At 35.9% G+C, this 20,297-nt stretch overlaps 1 protein-coding gene across 1 annotated transcript in view; it reads right to left on the reverse strand.

Moving 5' to 3' along the window:
* Positions 1 to 11,362: 11,362 nt before the first annotated feature.
* LOC124166838 (acetylcholine receptor subunit beta-like 2) overlaps positions 11,363 to 20,297 on the reverse strand; it is a 227,439-nt gene continuing 218,504 nt past the window's right edge. Inside the window, exon 11 of the mRNA XM_046544537.1 lies at positions 11,363 to 13,695. Within this exon, the coding sequence (XP_046400493.1) occupies positions 13,483 to 13,695 (213 nt within the window). The 3' untranslated portion in view covers positions 11,363 to 13,482. The remainder of the gene's footprint in view (positions 13,696 to 20,297) is intronic.

The raw sequence follows: 20,297 nt of genomic DNA on the forward strand, positions 1-20,297 counted from the left end.
GTAGTTTAGTAAGTAGTGAAAAACATTTTTTTCTCGGGTAATTTTGGTTGAAAAACCTAGGCATTCCATGTTGAACATTTTCAAACATTCCCCCTTCCTTTCGTGTAGTTACATTAACTTAAGGTAGGAGACCGTGCTAGATGGGTTTATTAAAATGACGTCTGTATCAAAGGTTGAATTCAAACAATGGGTAGTGGCTGTGTTTATTTGGGCGGAAAACCAAAGTATCTCAGATATTCATATGCGCTTGCAGCATATCTACTGTGAGCTGGTAGTGGACTAAAGCACGGTCGTCAAGAAAGGTTGTTGCCCAGCACGTGTTTCATCCAGAGATGACAACAGAAACTAAATGAAAGTAAAAACCAGTAAAATTTCAATAGTTTCGTTCCCGGGAGCGAAATATCGTAACGAAACGATTACGATCGTTATGATTTGTTTGATCATAATTATAAATTATGATCATAATTTGCGCCTGAAGATGATGATAATTCACTGAAACCAGGGTCACGCTCTGTAAAAAAGAAGTGGCATAGCAAGTAATTGTGTGATATCCAGAAAAAACTTAAAATTGAATACCACAAAGTTAATCAAGAGTTAGTGAATTTTGAAACAGAATGGATTTAAACCCAGGGAGCTAAACTCAGGGTCAAAACGGAATCGGAGTCAAAACTACTTCGGGTCGAAAAGAAACGCAGATAATGTCTCGCATCGGAGGGGCCATGTGCTTCACCTTCGAGCGGTTTAGTTTCGACCCACACACCGAGTACCGAAATATGGTTGAATTAAGTAGAGGCTCGAGGAAGAGTTCTCTGGTTTCCAGCCGAGTCCAAGGGTTTTTCAGCACCAGCGTTTCGAGGGCGAAGTCACCCTGAAGACGATGGCAGACGAGAACTCTGCTTCCAGTCTATTCGCCGGGGAAACCTTAGATCCTTCAAGTAGAGGCTCGGCCTACCGCCATTAGATGCATATGGCAGTGGAGCACTCACACTTTTACCACTTAATAGGAGAACGGAGAATGCAAACTGGCCATTCGATTTTTAAGCACAATGTTTTAACCTGTCCACACGTATGTCAAACGTAATGGGTCGAAACTATTCTCTCTTATCCCCCTAAACTCAACTTTTGCGATCGAAAATTAACTATGATTAGCGGAGTTGCGTTTAATTTAGTTTTCTTCCCGGCAGTAATGTTTCGTCCCGGGTCAAAACTAAACTTTTTGGTGATTTTAGTTTCGTGCGGGAACGAATCTAAACATAGGGCTCGTATTTTCGTTTCCGTTCGGGTCGAAATGATACATTTTCGTTTCGATCTCTGCATTTCTTCAGGGTTTTCTTCCGCGTCAGTTTGTTTGTGGACAACAGTTTCGCTGGCTATCCTGCCATCGTCTTCAGGTCGGAGGATTTTGGCAGGATAGCCAGCGAAATTGTTGTCCACAAACAAGCTGACGCGGAAGGAAACCCTGAAGAAATGCAGAGATCAAACCATCGCCGCGGAAACCTACGTTATAACACATTTTCGTTTCGTTTCACTTGCCATCCTTGGTTTCATCATCTCCGTAGCGGCGATGGGTACCGTAGAAGTTATTGACGCAGTACGACTTTGACACCGACATCAACCATTAGAATGGTACCGTAGAGGCATACAGACTCTCACTTCAAGGTGGCCTCAAGTCGCAGCATTGAATGGAGATTACGTTGAAAAATTGTGTAGTGTCGCTGAAAGATTGATAAATAATATGGTGTATTTGAATGCCGAATAAAACAATGGCTGTTTCAGAAAACAATCCTTGAATTAGTTATCGAACTCCCCTTGTATATGCTTGAAGATAGATGCATGAAAATAAACGTTTCGGTTATTCGAAATCTTTGTGCTTACATAGCCAACGATTGACCGATAGGTATGCATAAATGACAAATTAATTCTGTTGCTAAAATAATTTGACTTGAAATCCTTCATCTATTCATGTGAATTCACAAGAAATATCGAGTACATCATATATCTACTTGAAGCATCAGTCGAGCGGTAACTCTGATGGCAAGCAGGGTGGGGCAATTTTATTTTTTTATACTTTAGCTATGAATGTCTCTTTTTAATTAAATGTTAATTTAAAACGTAAATAAATATTATTGTACTGTAATGTATACACATATTAACTGAAAATTAATATATATCTTAATGCTTTTATCTAGAATATTTTTTCTAGACGATTTGATCCTAATTTTATTTCACGCTGGAAAAATAGCGTAAATGGTTTAAATCTTGCATTAAGCTATAAAGAGGAAGAGAAACTTAATTAGGCCATCAGTAGAAATTTACTTTTCATATTCTCCGAGTGCAAACATATTGAATGGATATGAGTAAACTTTGATGACGGGAAAGATAGTTCTCAGAAAGAGTCCAAACTCATCACGTTAAAATGAAACCAGTCTTTTTATCTTGTCCATCGGTCGTATTTTTGGGACGAACTTGAAGAGATCCACTACCGCTCCTTTACGAAGGATAGAAGAATCCGGGAACTTCATCGAGAAATTCGGAGAGATTGGAGTGCTACCATGTGGTTTCGGTGGAAAGGGAGAATTCTTGGAATAAATCTGTGTTTTTCTGCGGACCGAGGTTTTTTTTTCTCTTCTGCACTCAAATACGTGTTATTATCAAATAATGCCACCATATCTTTTCCGCCAATCTGAATTCCTTGGCATCCTATGGATTTCAACACTCTTTGTCGCAAAGCAGTATAAATGTTCTAATAAGACTCAAGTATTTCTTTCTGCTGCATTGTAAATTATTCTTTTTTCGGAAAGTAAAAGTTATGGAAGTTTCCTTTCACAAATTCTACAATAAAGTTCTATTGCATATCTAGGGAAATGCATTTTTATGCCAAAGTATAGACGAAAGGAGGAAAAATATAGTTCAAGAGTGTTTACTCGTAGGGAATAACTTGATTCATTATAAAAAGAGCTAAAAACAGTAAATGCAAAAAAAACATAAAAGAGCACATTTTACAAAATAAAATAATAATGCACTCAATATTAAGTAAAGCGTAATTACTTACCTTGAAGTGCAATGAGGTAACAAAAATACCATGTTTAAGAAGAGAAATGGTTAATTAGAATCTCTGAAATTATGTGGAATTCTGTTCCACAACCTTATCACTGTCAGGGGAGGAGCCGGGATTTTTTATTGGGGGGCACAAGGGTCTAGCAGGACTTCTCATATTTGACATTAAAAACAAAACACGACAATTACTGTAGAAAATATTCTCTTTTATGATATGAAAGTTATTGATAGTCAATTAATTATAATAATTAATTATTAATTAATAATATATAATTAACCTAAATTAAATAGGATCTGTATTGCAAAATAAAACTAACTTATTGATAACAGAGTTAAAACTCTTGTCCATCTTTAAGCGTCTGGGGGGGTGCATGTGCCCCCGTGCCCACCCCCCCTAAATCCGCCTATGATCCCAGTAATACAGAAGGATATTTGTTGACGTTAGTCTTATGCGATGAGATAAGATAATCATAACACATACTAGCAGCCACATTGGCTTTTTACTAACACGAAACAGATGCATCATATAGGTTTAAGGTTTTTAAAAGACGACACTGAAATGAACGATATTTTTCGCAAAGTCAGAGGGAAATATGTTAGCTTCATTTACCGCTGTCTTAGGTAAATTTTAAATATTAATGTTCCAGAGTAATTTCAAATTACCGGGGAGTGTTACCTCTTGTGGCAATTTTATCATAAATTAATTTTTAATGGTTAATGAATTAATATCGTTAACATATTGGTTTACGAAGCTGATAATGTTGATGGATTATTTTGTTTGACATTGGCAACATATCCGGAGATCGCACCGTAAAACATCTTTTTACACTTAGTGATGAATTTAGGACTGTCAAGAACGTTTCAAATACAAGCACTAATCCTTGCGTGACTTCGCAGTGAAAATGAGTTCAGTTAGATGCATTCGTACCTTTGACTGTCTGTTTTTGACTGTTTGAATATGAACGAGTTTAAGGAGAAACAAGAAAAATTGAGATTTTTCATTTCATGAAAGAGATTGAGAATAGTTACCATTTTTTTCTCGAATGCACTTGGCATCTCACCTGTAGTTGAAAGGCAATGCAGACTGAATAAAAATTTTTCCGGAAACCAACAACTTGAGTATTTTTTAGCTAAGATTTAATTAAAATAAAATGTAAAAACGTAAATTAATAGAAAGAAACGGGAGTTGATTTGCCCTTTTCTCAGTATTTTTATACATTGCTGTTGATTTACGTTTAATTCCTTCATGCTGAATGTGTATTTTGTCCCATTAGCATTTTTTCTTAGCCCTTCTTGCTACGAAGATTTGGAAAATATTTTATAGATATGTAAACTTGAAATTACCCATTTAACAAACGTGTGGGAGTTTAACATTGTGGAAACATACATATTTCCTCCAGAAGCATTTAGTCTATGCGGCCATTGTATTAGATAACTAATTTGATTATTTTGTTCAGAAACCAATAGTTTCAGTTTTTTTAATTGGAATGGTATGTGAGCAAACCTATTATAAATAAAATTTTAAACTGTAAATAAATAGAAAGAAACGGATTATAGACAATTAAAGAAATTAATAGAAAAAGGAAATGAATAGAAGAAAAGGAAACGGGCACCGGATATTGTCAAACATTTAAATATTATTATTACCATGAGAGTTATTCATTTTTATGCATTTCATCTTGTGATTGTTTATAAAACGTTATAAATAGGTAAAAATAATAAGAAATAAATTCTGATACCAATAATATAAATAAATTTATAAAAAAATAAAAATCCAATTTTATCCATTAATTTAAATTCTTTCATTATTATGGTTTACACTTATTTATAATGGTTTTGCTCAAATAACACTAGAGCTAAAAAATAAGCGGTTGGTTTCTAGAAAAGCTGTCTACTTCACCGGCATTACTTTACCGTCATACGTGATAAACGTTAAACATCCTAGAGTCGAATGCTTACTATTCTTGTTCTATTTGACTTCACAAGCGCTTTTTTTCTTGTTAATCAGCTTACCATTCTTCATAAACTAAAATATATCAATTTTTCTCATTCCCCCCGAAGCGAATTAATTTCATATTGCCGCACTCGAAACCTGACAGTCAAAGGTGTGCATGACTGAGAGAACATTATTATATTATATACAAAGATATAAAGTAATGCAAACAATCTCAAGATAAAATATGATAAAAAGCACACTGCAAAGGCACTGCATCCAACTCGGCACTGAAAACCATTGCTCTTCCGTGAGTAGAATTATTTTCGTAGGAGGACTATGTTTGGGGACGTTGGCCATTCGGAGATGACCGCAGCGGCGGGAAATCTGCCGAGCAACAAACGAGGTTAGCCTGGATACGGCGAAACAATCGCAGTCATGAATAGGGATGATTTACGGAGTCAGTCAGCGGAGCAACCATCCCCCGCGCCATCCACTGCCCAACTTCCACGGCTCTCCGACCCCTGTGTCCTGTGCTCCGCAACCCCTATCTTCCTTCCCACAAGCTACCCCTGAATTGGAAGCCGGATTCGTCCGAATCCCAGTGCTCCATTACCCAGTTCTCCCCCAGTAGCCCTGTGGTTACGAAGATGGGTTTCCAAAGAGCCCTTCAGCTCGCTCCGTGCCCCTTCAAAAGCATCTTGTCGACTGAATGGCAGGGGCTGGCGGTCCCCTTATGTTTTTGTCGTGAAACAATGCAGACCATTGCTTATATCTCGCGTATGATTCCCATGCACTTATAAAATCAATGATTTGCGAGGTTATTCTGTGGAATCGTAACATGATGGATTAAAAAGTGAACATGTTATCGTGTCGATAATAATCTGAAAATCTTGAAACTGGTCGTGTCTCTTTATAAATACTTTGTGCAAAATTTATTCAAAGTTTAATTTTTAATCTAGCACCCATTTACCTTGAAGAGGTTAGGATTTTTTTTCCTGATAAAATACGTGAGCTCAATTCTTAGAAAGTGTGGCATATTCCGCTTAAATGATATATACCTAGCGGCACACTCAGATGTCACAATAGGAGTCATTTTTCCCGATTTTGATCCTTTGCTTAGGATGAAACCAGTATAAATTACTATATTTAGCAAATAAAAAGCTATAGTTTGGAAAATAATTTTGCACATCACGAGCTTTTTCACGAACAAGTTGGACCCTGGAAGACTTGGAAATGCAATGAGCCATTTGACTCTTGCCTGATGCATTTTTTGTCGTGAGCCACTGTAGATAATTTTCTTCCTGGCTGTTTCTCGTTGAGGCAAGCAGTTTTCTCTGATGAAAGTGCTTAATCATGGTTTACAAATAACTTAAAAGCAAATAAGATCTATTAATACCGTCATTATACATAAATATATAATGACAATAGTCATCAGAGTCATCACAGAGTGACTAGTTAAAGGGGAAATAATTCCATTGCCTCACTTGAACTTACTTAACACAATGAATAAAGCTATAGTTAATAACATTTAACTTAGGTTTCGTTATCATTTAATGTTGTTTCTTAATCTGTAGCTCAAATACTGCCAAAGAGCTCAATATCTCTCTAAATTCCGCCTGAAGCAATGCCGTCTGAGTGGAACATAATAGTGACAAATTCAAATCTCGGACTTTTTATCCATTCCTATCCAATCCAGATATTATCCATTCCTAGTTAAGACAATGGAATGTAAGAGAAAAAATACATTGATTTTCATGCGCAAACAACATTTCTTATTGAACTTATTGGCATGAATCAGAACAATGAGGTAGTGCTTCAATGGAAAAACCCCGTATTTTTGAAGGACTGAACTATTACTTTACAAGAAAACAGCATGTATTACTAGTACTATGAAACACAAGGACTCAGTATGGCATATACTTACACGTTTCAAGTTCTTTTCACGATATCGTAGAACCCTGAAAGTCCTGGGTTTCTATTGAGTTTATCATTTCACCAAAAGTATCTTGCTAACTGTATGGTATGGGCCAGTAGCTCCCCGGTAAGCTTGGTGCCATGGAGGTAATTTTTTATCGTGTATCGTAATACTCGCGAAATACTTGGAAAGCGTAATACTCGAAAAATTAAATCATCAATTGATTCTGAGCTTTGCCAGAAATAATACATTTAATAAGAAGGATATAAATTACAGTATGAACATTCATATTTTGAGTATTACAGATATGAGATGTTGGTGAAAAACATGGAACGTATGTTCTTGCACTTATATGATAAAAAAAACAATGAAGAATGAATTCTCATTTTCATTTTACCTGAGAAGGTTTTAAAAACTTAAAAGGCTCTATGGCCAACGTTAAGCTAGGAAAAGGGAAAGTATGATGGACTACGGTGACACTTTGTGCCAAAGCATTACGATGCATTTTTATAATGTCTCATTGCATTTTGCCAAGAAGAAATAATAAAGAAACCTTTTTGCATCTAATACGGCATATCGTATATTATTTTTATTTTACATTCACCAAAAATATATTTTTATTTGGTGAATGCAGTACTGCAAAATTCAGGATCCAACTCCTATTTATAGAATTGGCGATTGTCAGTGTTAGTCATGGGGAATTGTGAAAAAAGTTGGTCGCGCTGTTAGTCCGAGATGAATATATGAAACGGCAACCATGAGACGTGGTGGCGAACTAAATCCCAAATCCCATGAGTTTCATTTCCTGCTTCTGCGGTAAAAGATCGATCAACGTATTTCCTCCCAAATTTACCTTCCACCAGGGACTGCAACCCGCGGTTGAACACAGGGAAACCCCTCCCTTTTCTCGTCACCCCTCGGCTCTGCAGCCATCCAAAAATACTTCCCAGCGTTCTTCCGCCTCCATCTACATAGGGCGATTCAGTGGGTGTCCTATATCAATCCTTTACCAGCGGTCGCTTATTTTTTTCCTCCCAACTCTGACGTGAATATGTGCTCCTAACCAGATGAATTTTGTTGAAAGTTGCCTGGAACTGCTGTTGGAGAAGTACCTAAAGTACTATTTATTTTAATCATTCTTATTTCATCAATTGTTGAATTTATTTATCTAAAATAGGTTAGTCCATTGCCCTTTAATAAAGAGTCAAGGATGGTTGAGGCAAAGCTCTGCAAAACTGTCGCAAATTAGAATTTAATAATCAGATCCCAAACATCTCCAGATATAAACCAAAGATGTTGCGAAAGAGGAATATCTGTTTTTTATGCTCTTTTATATATTTTTAACATACATGCATTACTGCATTTGTTTAGGATGATTTTCTGACTTTCTTATCGAACAGAAAGCCTCAACACCTGACGGGATTGCCACCAAATTTTACAGGTATATATTCTGTGAAATTTATAGGTGAGATGTACTTCATTGACAACTAAAGGCTTAATAACTTTTTATCTTAGAGATATGTCGGATGCAATGGTGGGAAATGTATGTGTGCGGTTAGCAATGGATCTCGGGTTCAAATACCGGGCGATCCCTTCGCGAATCCCAATAATAAGTCCTCAAAGTGCAACGTGACTCAGAGAATAGACCTGAACCTGAATCCCTTTTTTTTATTACAGTCTGAGGTAATCAACTTGTATCGGGTTGTATCTTAGAGTTAGTGAATGAGTTCACTGTGTACCCGTTTAACATTTACTTTCATTTATAGAAGATAGAACTATGATAAAAATTTATATAGGTAACATTTGGGCTCAATAAGTAGTTTCTGAGACTTTATTAATTTTTTAATTACTTTAATTTTTATAAGAAAGTACTACATAAGTGTAATACCATGGCATTACTAAAAACAAATAATAAATGTAGGTATCATCATAGAGTAAGAATATACTTACTCTATGGTATCATGTAAGTGCTATATAAAAGTAGTTTCCGAGAAATCGCTGATAAACGTCTATCACAACTTGCTGCTAACTTAAACGAAACATTTTTAAGTAAGGTACATTGTGGGAGAATTTTGAAGACAAATTGTTTTTAAGACTGCTTCTCCGAATAAAGTTTACCGTCTGGGGGGACTGCAACTCGCCGGTTATCACAGGGAACTTCCGAAAGCTCATCGCTTCATTTTCAGCTATCTGAATGAAAATATTACCCACCAGCCTTCCTCAACGCCCATCTCCACTGGGTACCACATAACTTATGAGCCATATCTGTATGATTTTTCTCTGGTTACCAGTCAGAAGTATTGAATACCAAATAATAAAGATTAGTAGATCAGCCAATACTCATCTTACCGTACATACTCCGTAAAAGTAGGTTGTACCGAAGTAAGGAGACACCATTGTAACCAAACAATGCTGAACAAATACTTTGACATTTTTTGGTTGAAAAAATTTGATTTAATATATTAAACCCATTTTTAAAGGACCTGAAATTAAGTTTACGCAAAATTTGGAGAATTATTCGAATATTCAATGCAAAAATCAAAGTGTTTTCGAGCCTATTATGGGAAACACCGCACAATTTTTTGCAAAATAAGCCATGCGACTTCGATGACGGCATCATGTGCTAATATTAATGGCAGTGTGCTTGTAATACCTCACATCTCAGATTTAATATGTTGAATGTGCTTCCTCTTTTTTATCATGAACCTGACGTGAGTTTTAGTTCCAAAACTAATTTTTTAAATTGATATGAATTTTCCGACACTATTCGGATTAAATACGACCCTACGTTAGTAGAATTCCCGTTTTGTCGATTTGTGTTTACTTCAGCACTCACCATTGTGATCTATCTGATATAGCACGGACGAATAAGTACTAACATGAAAAGCTTAATTTTATCGAATCCTAAGATGCAGATTTTAATGAGTGCTGGAGTTGTTTCGGCATAAAATAACGAAATCACTTAGTTAGTACCAAAGTACTTTGGTTGGCCCTTTATTTTAGTTTAGAAATTATTATATATTACCGTATCTATAATGAAGGTATACTAACCCTTACGTGGATACGTGTTTAAAAGGCTTTAAAATTTTACACTGAGTTAATGAAAAACAATCGAAATATACCTTCGTTATTCAATTATTTTTAGATGAGATACGGTAAGACAGAAGGTAGGAATGGAGCGAGTACTTTGCGGGGAGGGGATATTGAAAACAGCGTAAGAGGTTAGAATGTTAGGTAAAAGAGGCAAAGGGAGGAAAAGAATAGGATTTTTAGATAGAATGAAAGAGAGTAGGTCTCATTGTGCATTGAAGAGGAATGTGCAATGCATGATGCAAGGGGAGGCTCCCGGAATTCTTCTTAAATGCTCCATGGAAACCTAACTTAATCGGTAGAATACTTTAATAATTAAAATTTAATCATTCAAATTAATTAATAACTGCAGATATGCATATAGCTTGGCTGGAAATGCTGATAACCATTAATGGCTTTTACTATTCGAGTTTTCCGCCGAAGAATTTCCCCCATTAAATTACAGATGAGTGACTTTTGCTCTCATGTCTACATTTTACCCTCCGGTGTGAAACCATGATTCTATCGGTACAAAGGGATGGAAAGGCGTTGGGCATGATAGAAACCTTAAAGGCTGCGAAATAAACAGCTAAGTGTCAAAGCGGGAATAAAATAGCGGCCAACAGAAAGCCGAGGTTAAAAGGATTTTGGTGCTTACAGAGAACGGACAGAAACCCCTAATGCTGTGAGAGCGAAGGTAAAGGATGTAGGCAAAGGATGTAGGCAAAGGAGAAATAACAAAAGACGCAAGAAAAGTCATTTCGAGCTCGGCAGATGAGGGAAAAAGGTCTTACCTGAGATTTGAGTGAGTTAAATGGCAGTTTGAGGGTTGCAACGGGCTGAAGGGATATTACAAAAAGGACTGGAATAGGTAATAGAGGACGTGAAATGTTTATAATGGAAATGAATAAATCTTTGGCATGAATATTTGATTTTAGAATAGAAAGGCTAGAGCAAAAAACTTCAACATTTCACTTTAATGGAATGAAGCGAAGCTCATGATTGCTCAAATTATACATTTTGTAAAATCCCACAGGTAGATATGAATTTAATGCTGATTCGTACTTAAACTGCCAATGTCAAAAAATCTTCTTACACCATATTTCAGTTGTGTATTTAAACTATTCATAAGAATGTTTTTAATAAATTAACACCATTAACGTAACACTTGGTATGGAGGAAAGGGTAAATAACTACTCAACACACTTTTTTTTGTCTTCTCTTTATTTTTTACGCATGATGATAGCATGTCAACAAAAAAGTCACGACATTCCGTCACAAAACGGATAACAGCATTCATTTCTGATGAATTTTATTTGTTGTTGAAAATCGTTATCGCTATTCAGTAAAAAATAATACCGTTACACAGAAAATTTACTCTTAAAAATAATAAATTATGTACTTAAGAAGTATAGTTGAGGAAATAGTAAATATACAGGTCAGAGGAAGCAAAAAAGAATACGCTAATAATAGCAGAAATGGAATTAATGTTGTGTTGCGCTGGGTAACAAGCTGAGCACTAGGACATTCTCCCTAGATAGGAGAGAAACATATTGTTGTTGAGCAGAACCAAAAAAAAAATACCATTATCGAGTGTTATTCCTGTCTATATAGTCATGTGATAAACTAGGTGATCCTTCTCAAAGGCCATTTTTGCAAATATAAGAAGGAATAAATGCGTTGATGCCAATGCATTTCCACTGACTACAGTTTTAAATACCAGGTCAAGCACTGATTTTATTATTTTTTAATAGTCAAGGAAGACAATTTTGTTTTTTGTAATGAACATTCAATAGTTTTTAGTCCCGTGTGATCGGGAGGTAAGATTGTTTAGTACGTGTTAAATCATGTAACACTTGTAATGACCATAGTGAATATTGTAGAAAAGATCCCATTTTATAAATTTTTAAAAAGTAACTATTTTTCGAAAAAGTTTTTTAGCGATACGATTCACCTGAATAAGACATTTACATTATTTTAATTCATTTTTTTTGATAAACTATTAACTAGTAACTCGCATGATAAATATTCTTAACGCCAATAGAGGAGGAATTTTTTTCAGAAAACAATTCAATAAGTATTGAAGCATATTCATCAAATAATCACAATTTTGCTACTTTCATACCACCTCTACTCTAATTAACATCCTTAAACACTAACTTAGATAACATTTTGAATTAAAAAACCCTGCCACATGATCAGGCTACTGTCTTAATGCTCATGTCTTTTGAGATAGTTAATGGCCTTCCAAATCATCCGACATCGAAAAAGACAGAATAGTTTATAATAAAAAAAAACAATCATACTTACTGACAACCTTGTTAATTATACCCCCCTCAGCAATAATTGATAGAATGAACTTTTTAACAGTGAATATTTAACATTTCCAACATTCTCCATTGTGTCATTGTCTTTAGTTATTCATACACCGGTCATTTTACTTGCATTAACAATATTACCCTCCTTTTTACTTATACTATAGGATTTAATGCGAATGACTTATAATTACTCCACGAGAGTAAGTATAATAACAAAAATTAAGCTACCTAGGAGGGCTGGTATACCATCTAACAATGAAAATTGACTAAATTTGTGTCTCTTATCTCTCGGTATAATAAGAGCTCCAAGGAAGACGCTGACATGTTGTTCCAAATGAATGCCTAGAAGTCTAACCCGACAGAAGTGATCTGTTAAGCCACATAATACATTTAAATACACGAAGGAAACAACTTGAGCTTCTTCTGCATCATCGCGTTCTAGAACGTTCCCATTTCGATGCCTTCCAGTGAAAGATTTTCCAGAAAAGAATGTTTTGAATGGTCGAACTTTTTCCCGTGCCATGCCATTGCTCATCACAGGTTACAAAATACCTTTTCCATATCTTCAACTAACTTATTCGCTGGTGGAAACTTTCATCCGTACTTGATTCTCCTTACACCATGGTAATCGTTGCTGGGCTTTATTAAGAGCCTGTTCATACCTGAACTTAATACGGCGATATATTCTTTTGTAAACGCATCTAAAGACCTATTTTCTCGTCATTTTTCTCATACTTCCTTTGAGTCTAATGCGTATAAACCTCTGTAGAAATGAGCGTTTTTCCACTAATACAAAACCAAATATATATATTTATAAATCATACCGATTATTTAAAATCAATTAATTTCTAATAAAAACCCAATTCCATAAACTGCAATATTCTGTACACGGCAGCAATACTACAGCAGAGAAAAAGGGTTACGAGATGATAAATTTATTGAAATTAAAGGATTTCAATAATTATTTTTTGCAAATTTGCAATAATTATTTTTTTTCATATTGATGTTTTAGAATAACCTCTGATGTTTAACAAAATTAACTGTTACCCGATTAGAAGATCACGAAGACATAACCATCAAATACCTAGGGTATTCGGGTATGTTTTAACACACTTCGTTGCTTTCGTACCCACCTATATTCAGCATTGCGAAGGAAAAGGTCTTAAAAATTTAGAACTGAACTATCTTTAGTCCCTCTGAAACATCTCGTGTGGTTTGTGATACACATTTTTTCTGAATGGGATGATGTCTGACAACTGCTGATCAATGGGGACTCTTTGATCATACAAAGATGGAGCCTGGAAGATAATTCCGCAGGTCCCTCCAATGCAGGCGAGGGTAAAAATCCACAGAAAGAACCTGTCCAGAACCATGGATATGTACTTCCAGTCCTCGATTACCTGAAAAGAAAACGAGAAAAACAACATGAAGTTCTGATCGGGATAAATCATATTGTCCGTTTATTTTTATTTATACGTATTTAAACGTTGCCTACAGTAACATTGCAACATCTCCTAAAATTATTTAAAATGTTTACTTTAAGTTAATGTATTTATTAATTTAAAGGAGTATTTATTAATTATGCCTGGTTTAGCATATGAAATTTATCTATAGAATCCAGCTTTAAGGTATTGATTTTCTGTAGAAGACATACCTCCAGGAAAAAAAGAGGGTTGGTGATGGGTAAGGTTAACAAAAATCTTTGCGTTTAGTTAGTAATAAATGGTAGGTTTCATTTAATTATCACTAATATCATGATTGCGAACAAGGAACCAAGTTCGTTATCTAATTTCGTGGGGAAGCTCATATCGTCACAACCATTTTGAGGGCGTGGTACCAATGGTTGAAGTGTAGGAATCATAAAAAAAACTCTTTCAGACTTCCTTCCTCTAGTAATAATAACTTCATATCAACAGGAGCAGTGAAGAAAAAACTGAGTGTTCATCATCATTAGTCAGCACTGAAGATTGGTTTGACGCAGCTATATATTCTTGTCTCCTATCCGCTAGCCCATTGATATCTACGAATTTCCTCTCTTTTATATACTTTATAACCGAAAATTTGATCCAAAACCAGTCAAGTATCTAACGAAATGGCTGTTCCCCAATGTAATTCTTAGTATCAGTAAGCCCACAGCGCGATTGTTTGAGCTCCGTAATTTACAGCACCTCGTTGAGGCTATATGAGTTTGCATTTTTGGTAGAAATACTTTATGTACCCCCATATACAACTAGTGGAGCAAATAGTATTTGAAACTCAAGGAACGTAGAATAGGAAAACTCGAAGGGTGAAGATGAGCAGGAGACGGGATGAGATGAAGGATGAAGCCGGTTGGAGTGTTTCGGAGTTATGTTCACCGGGTTTGCGTTCAAGACCCAGGGGAGTAATCGATTACAATATCTTGTCCATAAATTATGAAGGGCCGACCCACTATACCGGTATCGATGGGACTGACGAGAACGGACGAGGGTTGAGGCGAAAAATGAAATACTGCCCTCGCAAGAGACGGGTTAAATTATTTACTTGGGACTGGCGCGGAGGAAATTAAGATGGACTCTCAGCTTCAATAAAGTATCTTTCTTGAATTATATCCTCCGAGGTGTATCAGCATATCATTGAGTTGTTTAGAACGCTCGCAAATTCATTCGAGTTGTTCAAGGAATTTAATATCATCGGAAAGGAGTACTATTTTGACTGGAAACATTTTTAAGAGGAAAATATGACGGGCTTATTGAGTTAAGGGTCATGAATAAATTATATGAGTGGAAAAATGAATGTTTTTAACACTATAAATTGGAAAATATCCACCGCACACAGAAATAAACCTTTTATCAGTGGAATTGTATGGCGTTTCTGTCTATGTGAATTTATTTTAAGAATCTTATGATTTATGTTTACATATCTTATACTGTACATTATAATTATATCATAAGTAATAATAAATATTTACAAGATTTGTAAATATGTATAAATGATACAATATCTTATAATATTAAGGCATTATTTTCATATCTTGTATGATATACGGCACGATGTAGTGGAAAATATAGATATCATTTAAATGCTAATTTGTAATATTTCCAATTAATATATTTTAAAGAACCGCGCTTCGTTGTTACAAACAAGTGCATCATCTGCCTTAGAGTTCATCCTTGGATACTTTTTAGTGCTTAAGGGGACGAAGTAAGACGGAGGATGGGGTTTATGCATGGGAAAGTGGTGATATTGAAAGTTGAAGGTGAAGGAGTTTAATTAGGTGTTAAATTAAATCCTGTAGTAATATTGCAATGTCTCATGTAACTAATAGCTTTTATTTACATTAAAAACTGAGAGAATTTGATTCTACAAAGCTCTATATCCACATAGCGCTTAAAAATAATGACTAACATTTTTAGGTTCTATTTTCTCCGAATTCCACCATCATATTTCCAACGGGTATTGCATAGGTAAGCGAAATTTTTCTCTGGATTTTGCTCCATTCACAGCTAAAAACGAAATAATGGTCTTATGAAAATTGCGTTCAGAACCACAACGTAAAAGCTAGAGACGCTAAAAAAACTCTCGTGAAATGAAATAGTGCTATTTTGTGGAGGGAATGGAGATGCATAAATTTGCCATTCAGGTGCACTTTATCATCCATCAATAAGTTGGTATTAGCAGGTAATACATGGCCGATTGATCAGTAATTGTGACCAGCCCTTACACTAGCCTGTTCAAGCTGCAATTCAACGCTCGATTCAGAATTTATTGCAGCTTTCTTGCATTTCTGGTTTCATGGATTTCATCATGAATGTATTCGTTATCTATTTTAGATAGTAATTTTTCTAACCTAAAATCATTTGCGCCGCAAATTGTGGTAGACTCTTAAAAATTGAAATTCTGCCCTACTTTAGATTTAAATGAAAAAAATGTGGGAGTGGTAACGATAAGGAGACACTTTTCCGTGAAATTAATGTTTTTAGGTATAATCTTTTGCAATCCTAGCTATTAGCTTTTCTCTAGAAAGTTCTAGAGACTGTCCATCGTGAAAGAAACCTGTGAACAAGAAAATTTTCCTTGGTCAAAGAAATATGAAACGATGATTTTAGAGTATAGTACGATAGAAGATTCGCCTGGTACATCTTTTCTCTTTAGGTTTTTCTCGGAAGAAGAAAGAGGGAAAAATCAGCCCGGAATTCATAACATTTTCGTCTCGAAAAACTGCTAATGAGCCAGACGTAAAATTCGTTTGCTACATTTGAATACCAAAAGAAATGCCCTCCGGATCCAAGTGGTAGAGGAAGAAAGGGAAGTCGATGCGCTAGCTGGCATTAACATAAACGGTTCCCCACGGCCCTTGGGGAAAAATTGTAGGGAACGAAAACGCTTGTATCACCCGTCCAGGAAATAGTTGCCGATCGATAAGGAAGGTTAGATTCCCCGAAAATACATTCATTTTTACTACCGCGGCCGACTCCATGATTCGAAATTGTGGCCCGAAATTAGAGCTGTACGCCTTTATGCTAAGAAGGAAGTGGAGGCACATTTTTCCTCGGGTATGCATAATTTGCTCCATCAAACGGAAAGCAATTTCCCGAATGCGGCAGCTAGATGTTTATGCGCTTTTATGGGTAACCCAAAATTCTTTGGCTTTTTATGATTCAAGATGGAAGGTTTCCGGTAGATAGTACAAGAATGTATAGAGTCATGAAGCGCATATTATCATCGTTTACTTTTGCTCCAGAACCAAAATGAAAATCACTATTTCACAGAATTTTCCGGGAAACGAAAAAAGCATAATAATTTATGGAAAATTTAGGTAGATGCAACGCCAGCAGTTTGCCGTTTGATACGATCAAATTTGCCTTCTTCGGCTCTTAATGAGCTGAATTTTGTGCATTTCTTTGACGATAATGGTATTTTTTCGCAACTTATTCACACGCTAGCAATGACATCGAAGTAAAAAGTCCTTGTAGAAATTTAAATAAATTTGTGGTCATTTAATCAATTGAATCATTAATATGGCACCTTGAATTTTGGCATGTTTATGCAAACGCCATATAAAAGGCTTATTTTTATGACGATAATTTACATTATGTACAATACGTTTGTAAACAAAGCGAGGTATTAATTTATGGATTTTGGTAAGATAAGTAAAATGCGTCCATTAAGAGTTTCGGCCCTAACCGATTTTTTGTTTAAAGATAAGACTATTCTGGATATAAGTGGACTTTTGCAGATCATAGTGTCGTCAACATGGGTTTAACTTGCCATTATTCAGAATAAAATAATGATAATGAATATGTGCATGACACTCACCGCTCAAAAAGATTTCCATTAATAAAACTTTTAGTATGACTTTATATCAAGCAGCTTAACTTGAATCGGTATTTCTGAAGGATTCAATTTGCTTTTTAACAATAAATAACGAAATGTTAATAAATTTTCTTGTTTTTTGCGTATAAAAATTTGTTTATTTACACAATTAGTTCAGTGAAAAGGCATTTCCATCTCTAAACTTGGTTTTTCATCAATCAATTCAAAAATTATGAATTGAACTTGACTAATTTTTAGAAAAAAACTGAAACTACTTCTTCAAGAAACTGGAACCTTTGACTCTGATTTGAACATGCTCAATGATTGAAATTTGATGTTTTCGTTATTTTCTCCTGATGGGGTTTTATAATGATTGCTTCCCTTCTTGCCTAGTCCCCCGTGAATTTATTGATAACGATATTATTTCCTTACCTCGGCTGATCACACTGTCTTCCACCGTTGCATAAACCTCAACTATATATCTCCTGATTTCATGCAGAAAATGAATCAAAAGACAGTGCTCTTCTACCGGCTCTAGAAATTTACGTTACTGCTGTTAAAACTTCTAGAGATCATATAAGTGTTGCGGAAAGATACAAAATATTTAACTTTTGCATAGCGTATGAATCGTTACAGGCATAATGGTGTGAAAATGTGATATATCTTTGATTAAATATAAACAAAAACTGGTAAATTCCACATTTTAGCATATAATTCCACTTCCGACCATGGTTTTGAGACTCAATATGGCACTCATCTCTGTATGGGTTTTCAAGGTGTCTGTGTGACTCGCCTAGAAAATGATGTTGTGTCAAAACCATGGTTGGTAGTGGAGTTATATGTATAAGTGCGGAAACGAAATTTTTTTTCATTTTATCACGGATACAATGAAAAGCATTTTAATCAAAGTGTTTGAAGTTGGTGCGAAGGCTTTCACGGTGTAGCATAGTGAATGGCAACATCATCTTGGATTCCCCACAATATCCGTTGTTTTCAATGAAAACAGTTTCACCTGCGTTCCTGCAGGCGTCTTCAGAACTGCTGTCATTAAAAACAACGAACACTGTGGGAAACACAGAAGATGAATTAATCCATTATACTATATTTGTATTTTTTAGCATCTGGGCAAAATGTGATAAAAATAAAAAAAAACAATTACCCACCAAGTCACCCAACCAAACACTCAAGTCACCTGCTGAAATGTGATCAGTATGCTTGTAGTGGGGAAATACTTCCCAGTTCCTATTCACCGCTCGGAACATAAACATCCCTCACCGTGAACGAATGCCCGTAAAGGAGGCAACGATAGAAGAGGATAAAAAAAGGTGCCACGTCTTAAAGTATCGAGATAGAGAAGGGAAGGGCCTGGGCAATGCCCGAGGCGTAGTGTAGGTAGATACTGTATTCGGCGTGGGCGTGTTCGGGCAAGGTGAGGTCAAAAGGTCGAGTCTTAGGGTTGGGCATTGGATGAAGAAGGCTGGGCCAAGTTGGATGGAGAGAGGGAAGAGGAGGAAGAGATGAATGAAGTTGTGATGGATGAGAATGGGGAAGAAAATAAGTTTCTCGGGAAGGAATGGCAGGAAGTGAGGGTTCGAAGAAGGGTAAGGAAAAGGGGTTGGATGAGGAGGTGAATATTCGGGTAGGAAATAAAAGTGGGCATCGAAAGCAAGGGTTGGGATTTTTCAGTGGACAGAGAAGCGTCTTACGCCTTACAGAGCAACATATTCTTAAGCTGAAAGCATACATTTTAATATACGTGTTCATTGGTGGATTTAGGGGGTGGGGGGGGCGTTTTTCTTATGGTGGCATAATATACATGTGATTTCCAATAGCTGCACATTATTTAGTCCTCGTGACGCTCACAAAGTTTTTTGCTAGTAATCGGCACAAGATTAGCTATAAATAGCGCTCGAATGGAAGTGGTTGTAACTGGGCCACGTATATGCCAGACGCGCTGTGTAACATTTTTCTGTCCGCATTAATTATAGCTGTGCAGCAAATTTTGTATCATATTTGTCTGCTCTGACGTGTAAACAATATGCGGCACGTTTATTTTACTTCAAAGGGTACGTCGGAACGTGGTCTGCTTTCTGGCTTGCTTCGCAGAGGAGGGGAGCTGGAGTGCATATTGTTCCACGATCATAGGCAGATTTAGGGAAGGGTCACGGGGGCACGTGCCCTCCCGAAAAGCTTAAAAGTAGCCAAAATGTTTCATACCGTCATCATTACCCTGGTTTTGTTTTTAGTATTACGGAGCCTCAATCCTTTAATTTCACATTAATAACTTGAAATATAAAGAATATTTCGTACATTATTTTTTTATATCTTGTTATTAATCTCAAGTATGAGTAGATCGTTAGCCTTATAGATATTTGACCCCCCCAGAAAAAATCCTGGATCCTCACTTTGTCACATACTATAATTCTGACGGCAAATTGCTTTGAACAGCATCACAGCAATATGTATCTGGACATATTTATACGGTTAAGTTATCCTTTCACAAATCTGCTAGTGAAAGAATTACTTGCCTGATGTATATGACTACACTTCCCTTTGTTATTTTTCGCATATTCCCCTTTATGATAGCTTTAGTTCGTGCCCTACTGTATTGCACCTGGATATGGGCTATGCATAGTAAAATGTTATTTGCTCCTAAAATTTAAATTCCTGGAATAAGAAAACTTAGTTAAATAGTGAAAGTCCTGGA

The sequence above is a fragment of the Ischnura elegans genome, chromosome 10, assembly GCF_921293095.1.
Source record: "Ischnura elegans chromosome 10, ioIscEleg1.1, whole genome shotgun sequence".
In the NCBI taxonomy this organism is placed as follows: domain Eukaryota; kingdom Metazoa; phylum Arthropoda; class Insecta; order Odonata; family Coenagrionidae; genus Ischnura; species Ischnura elegans.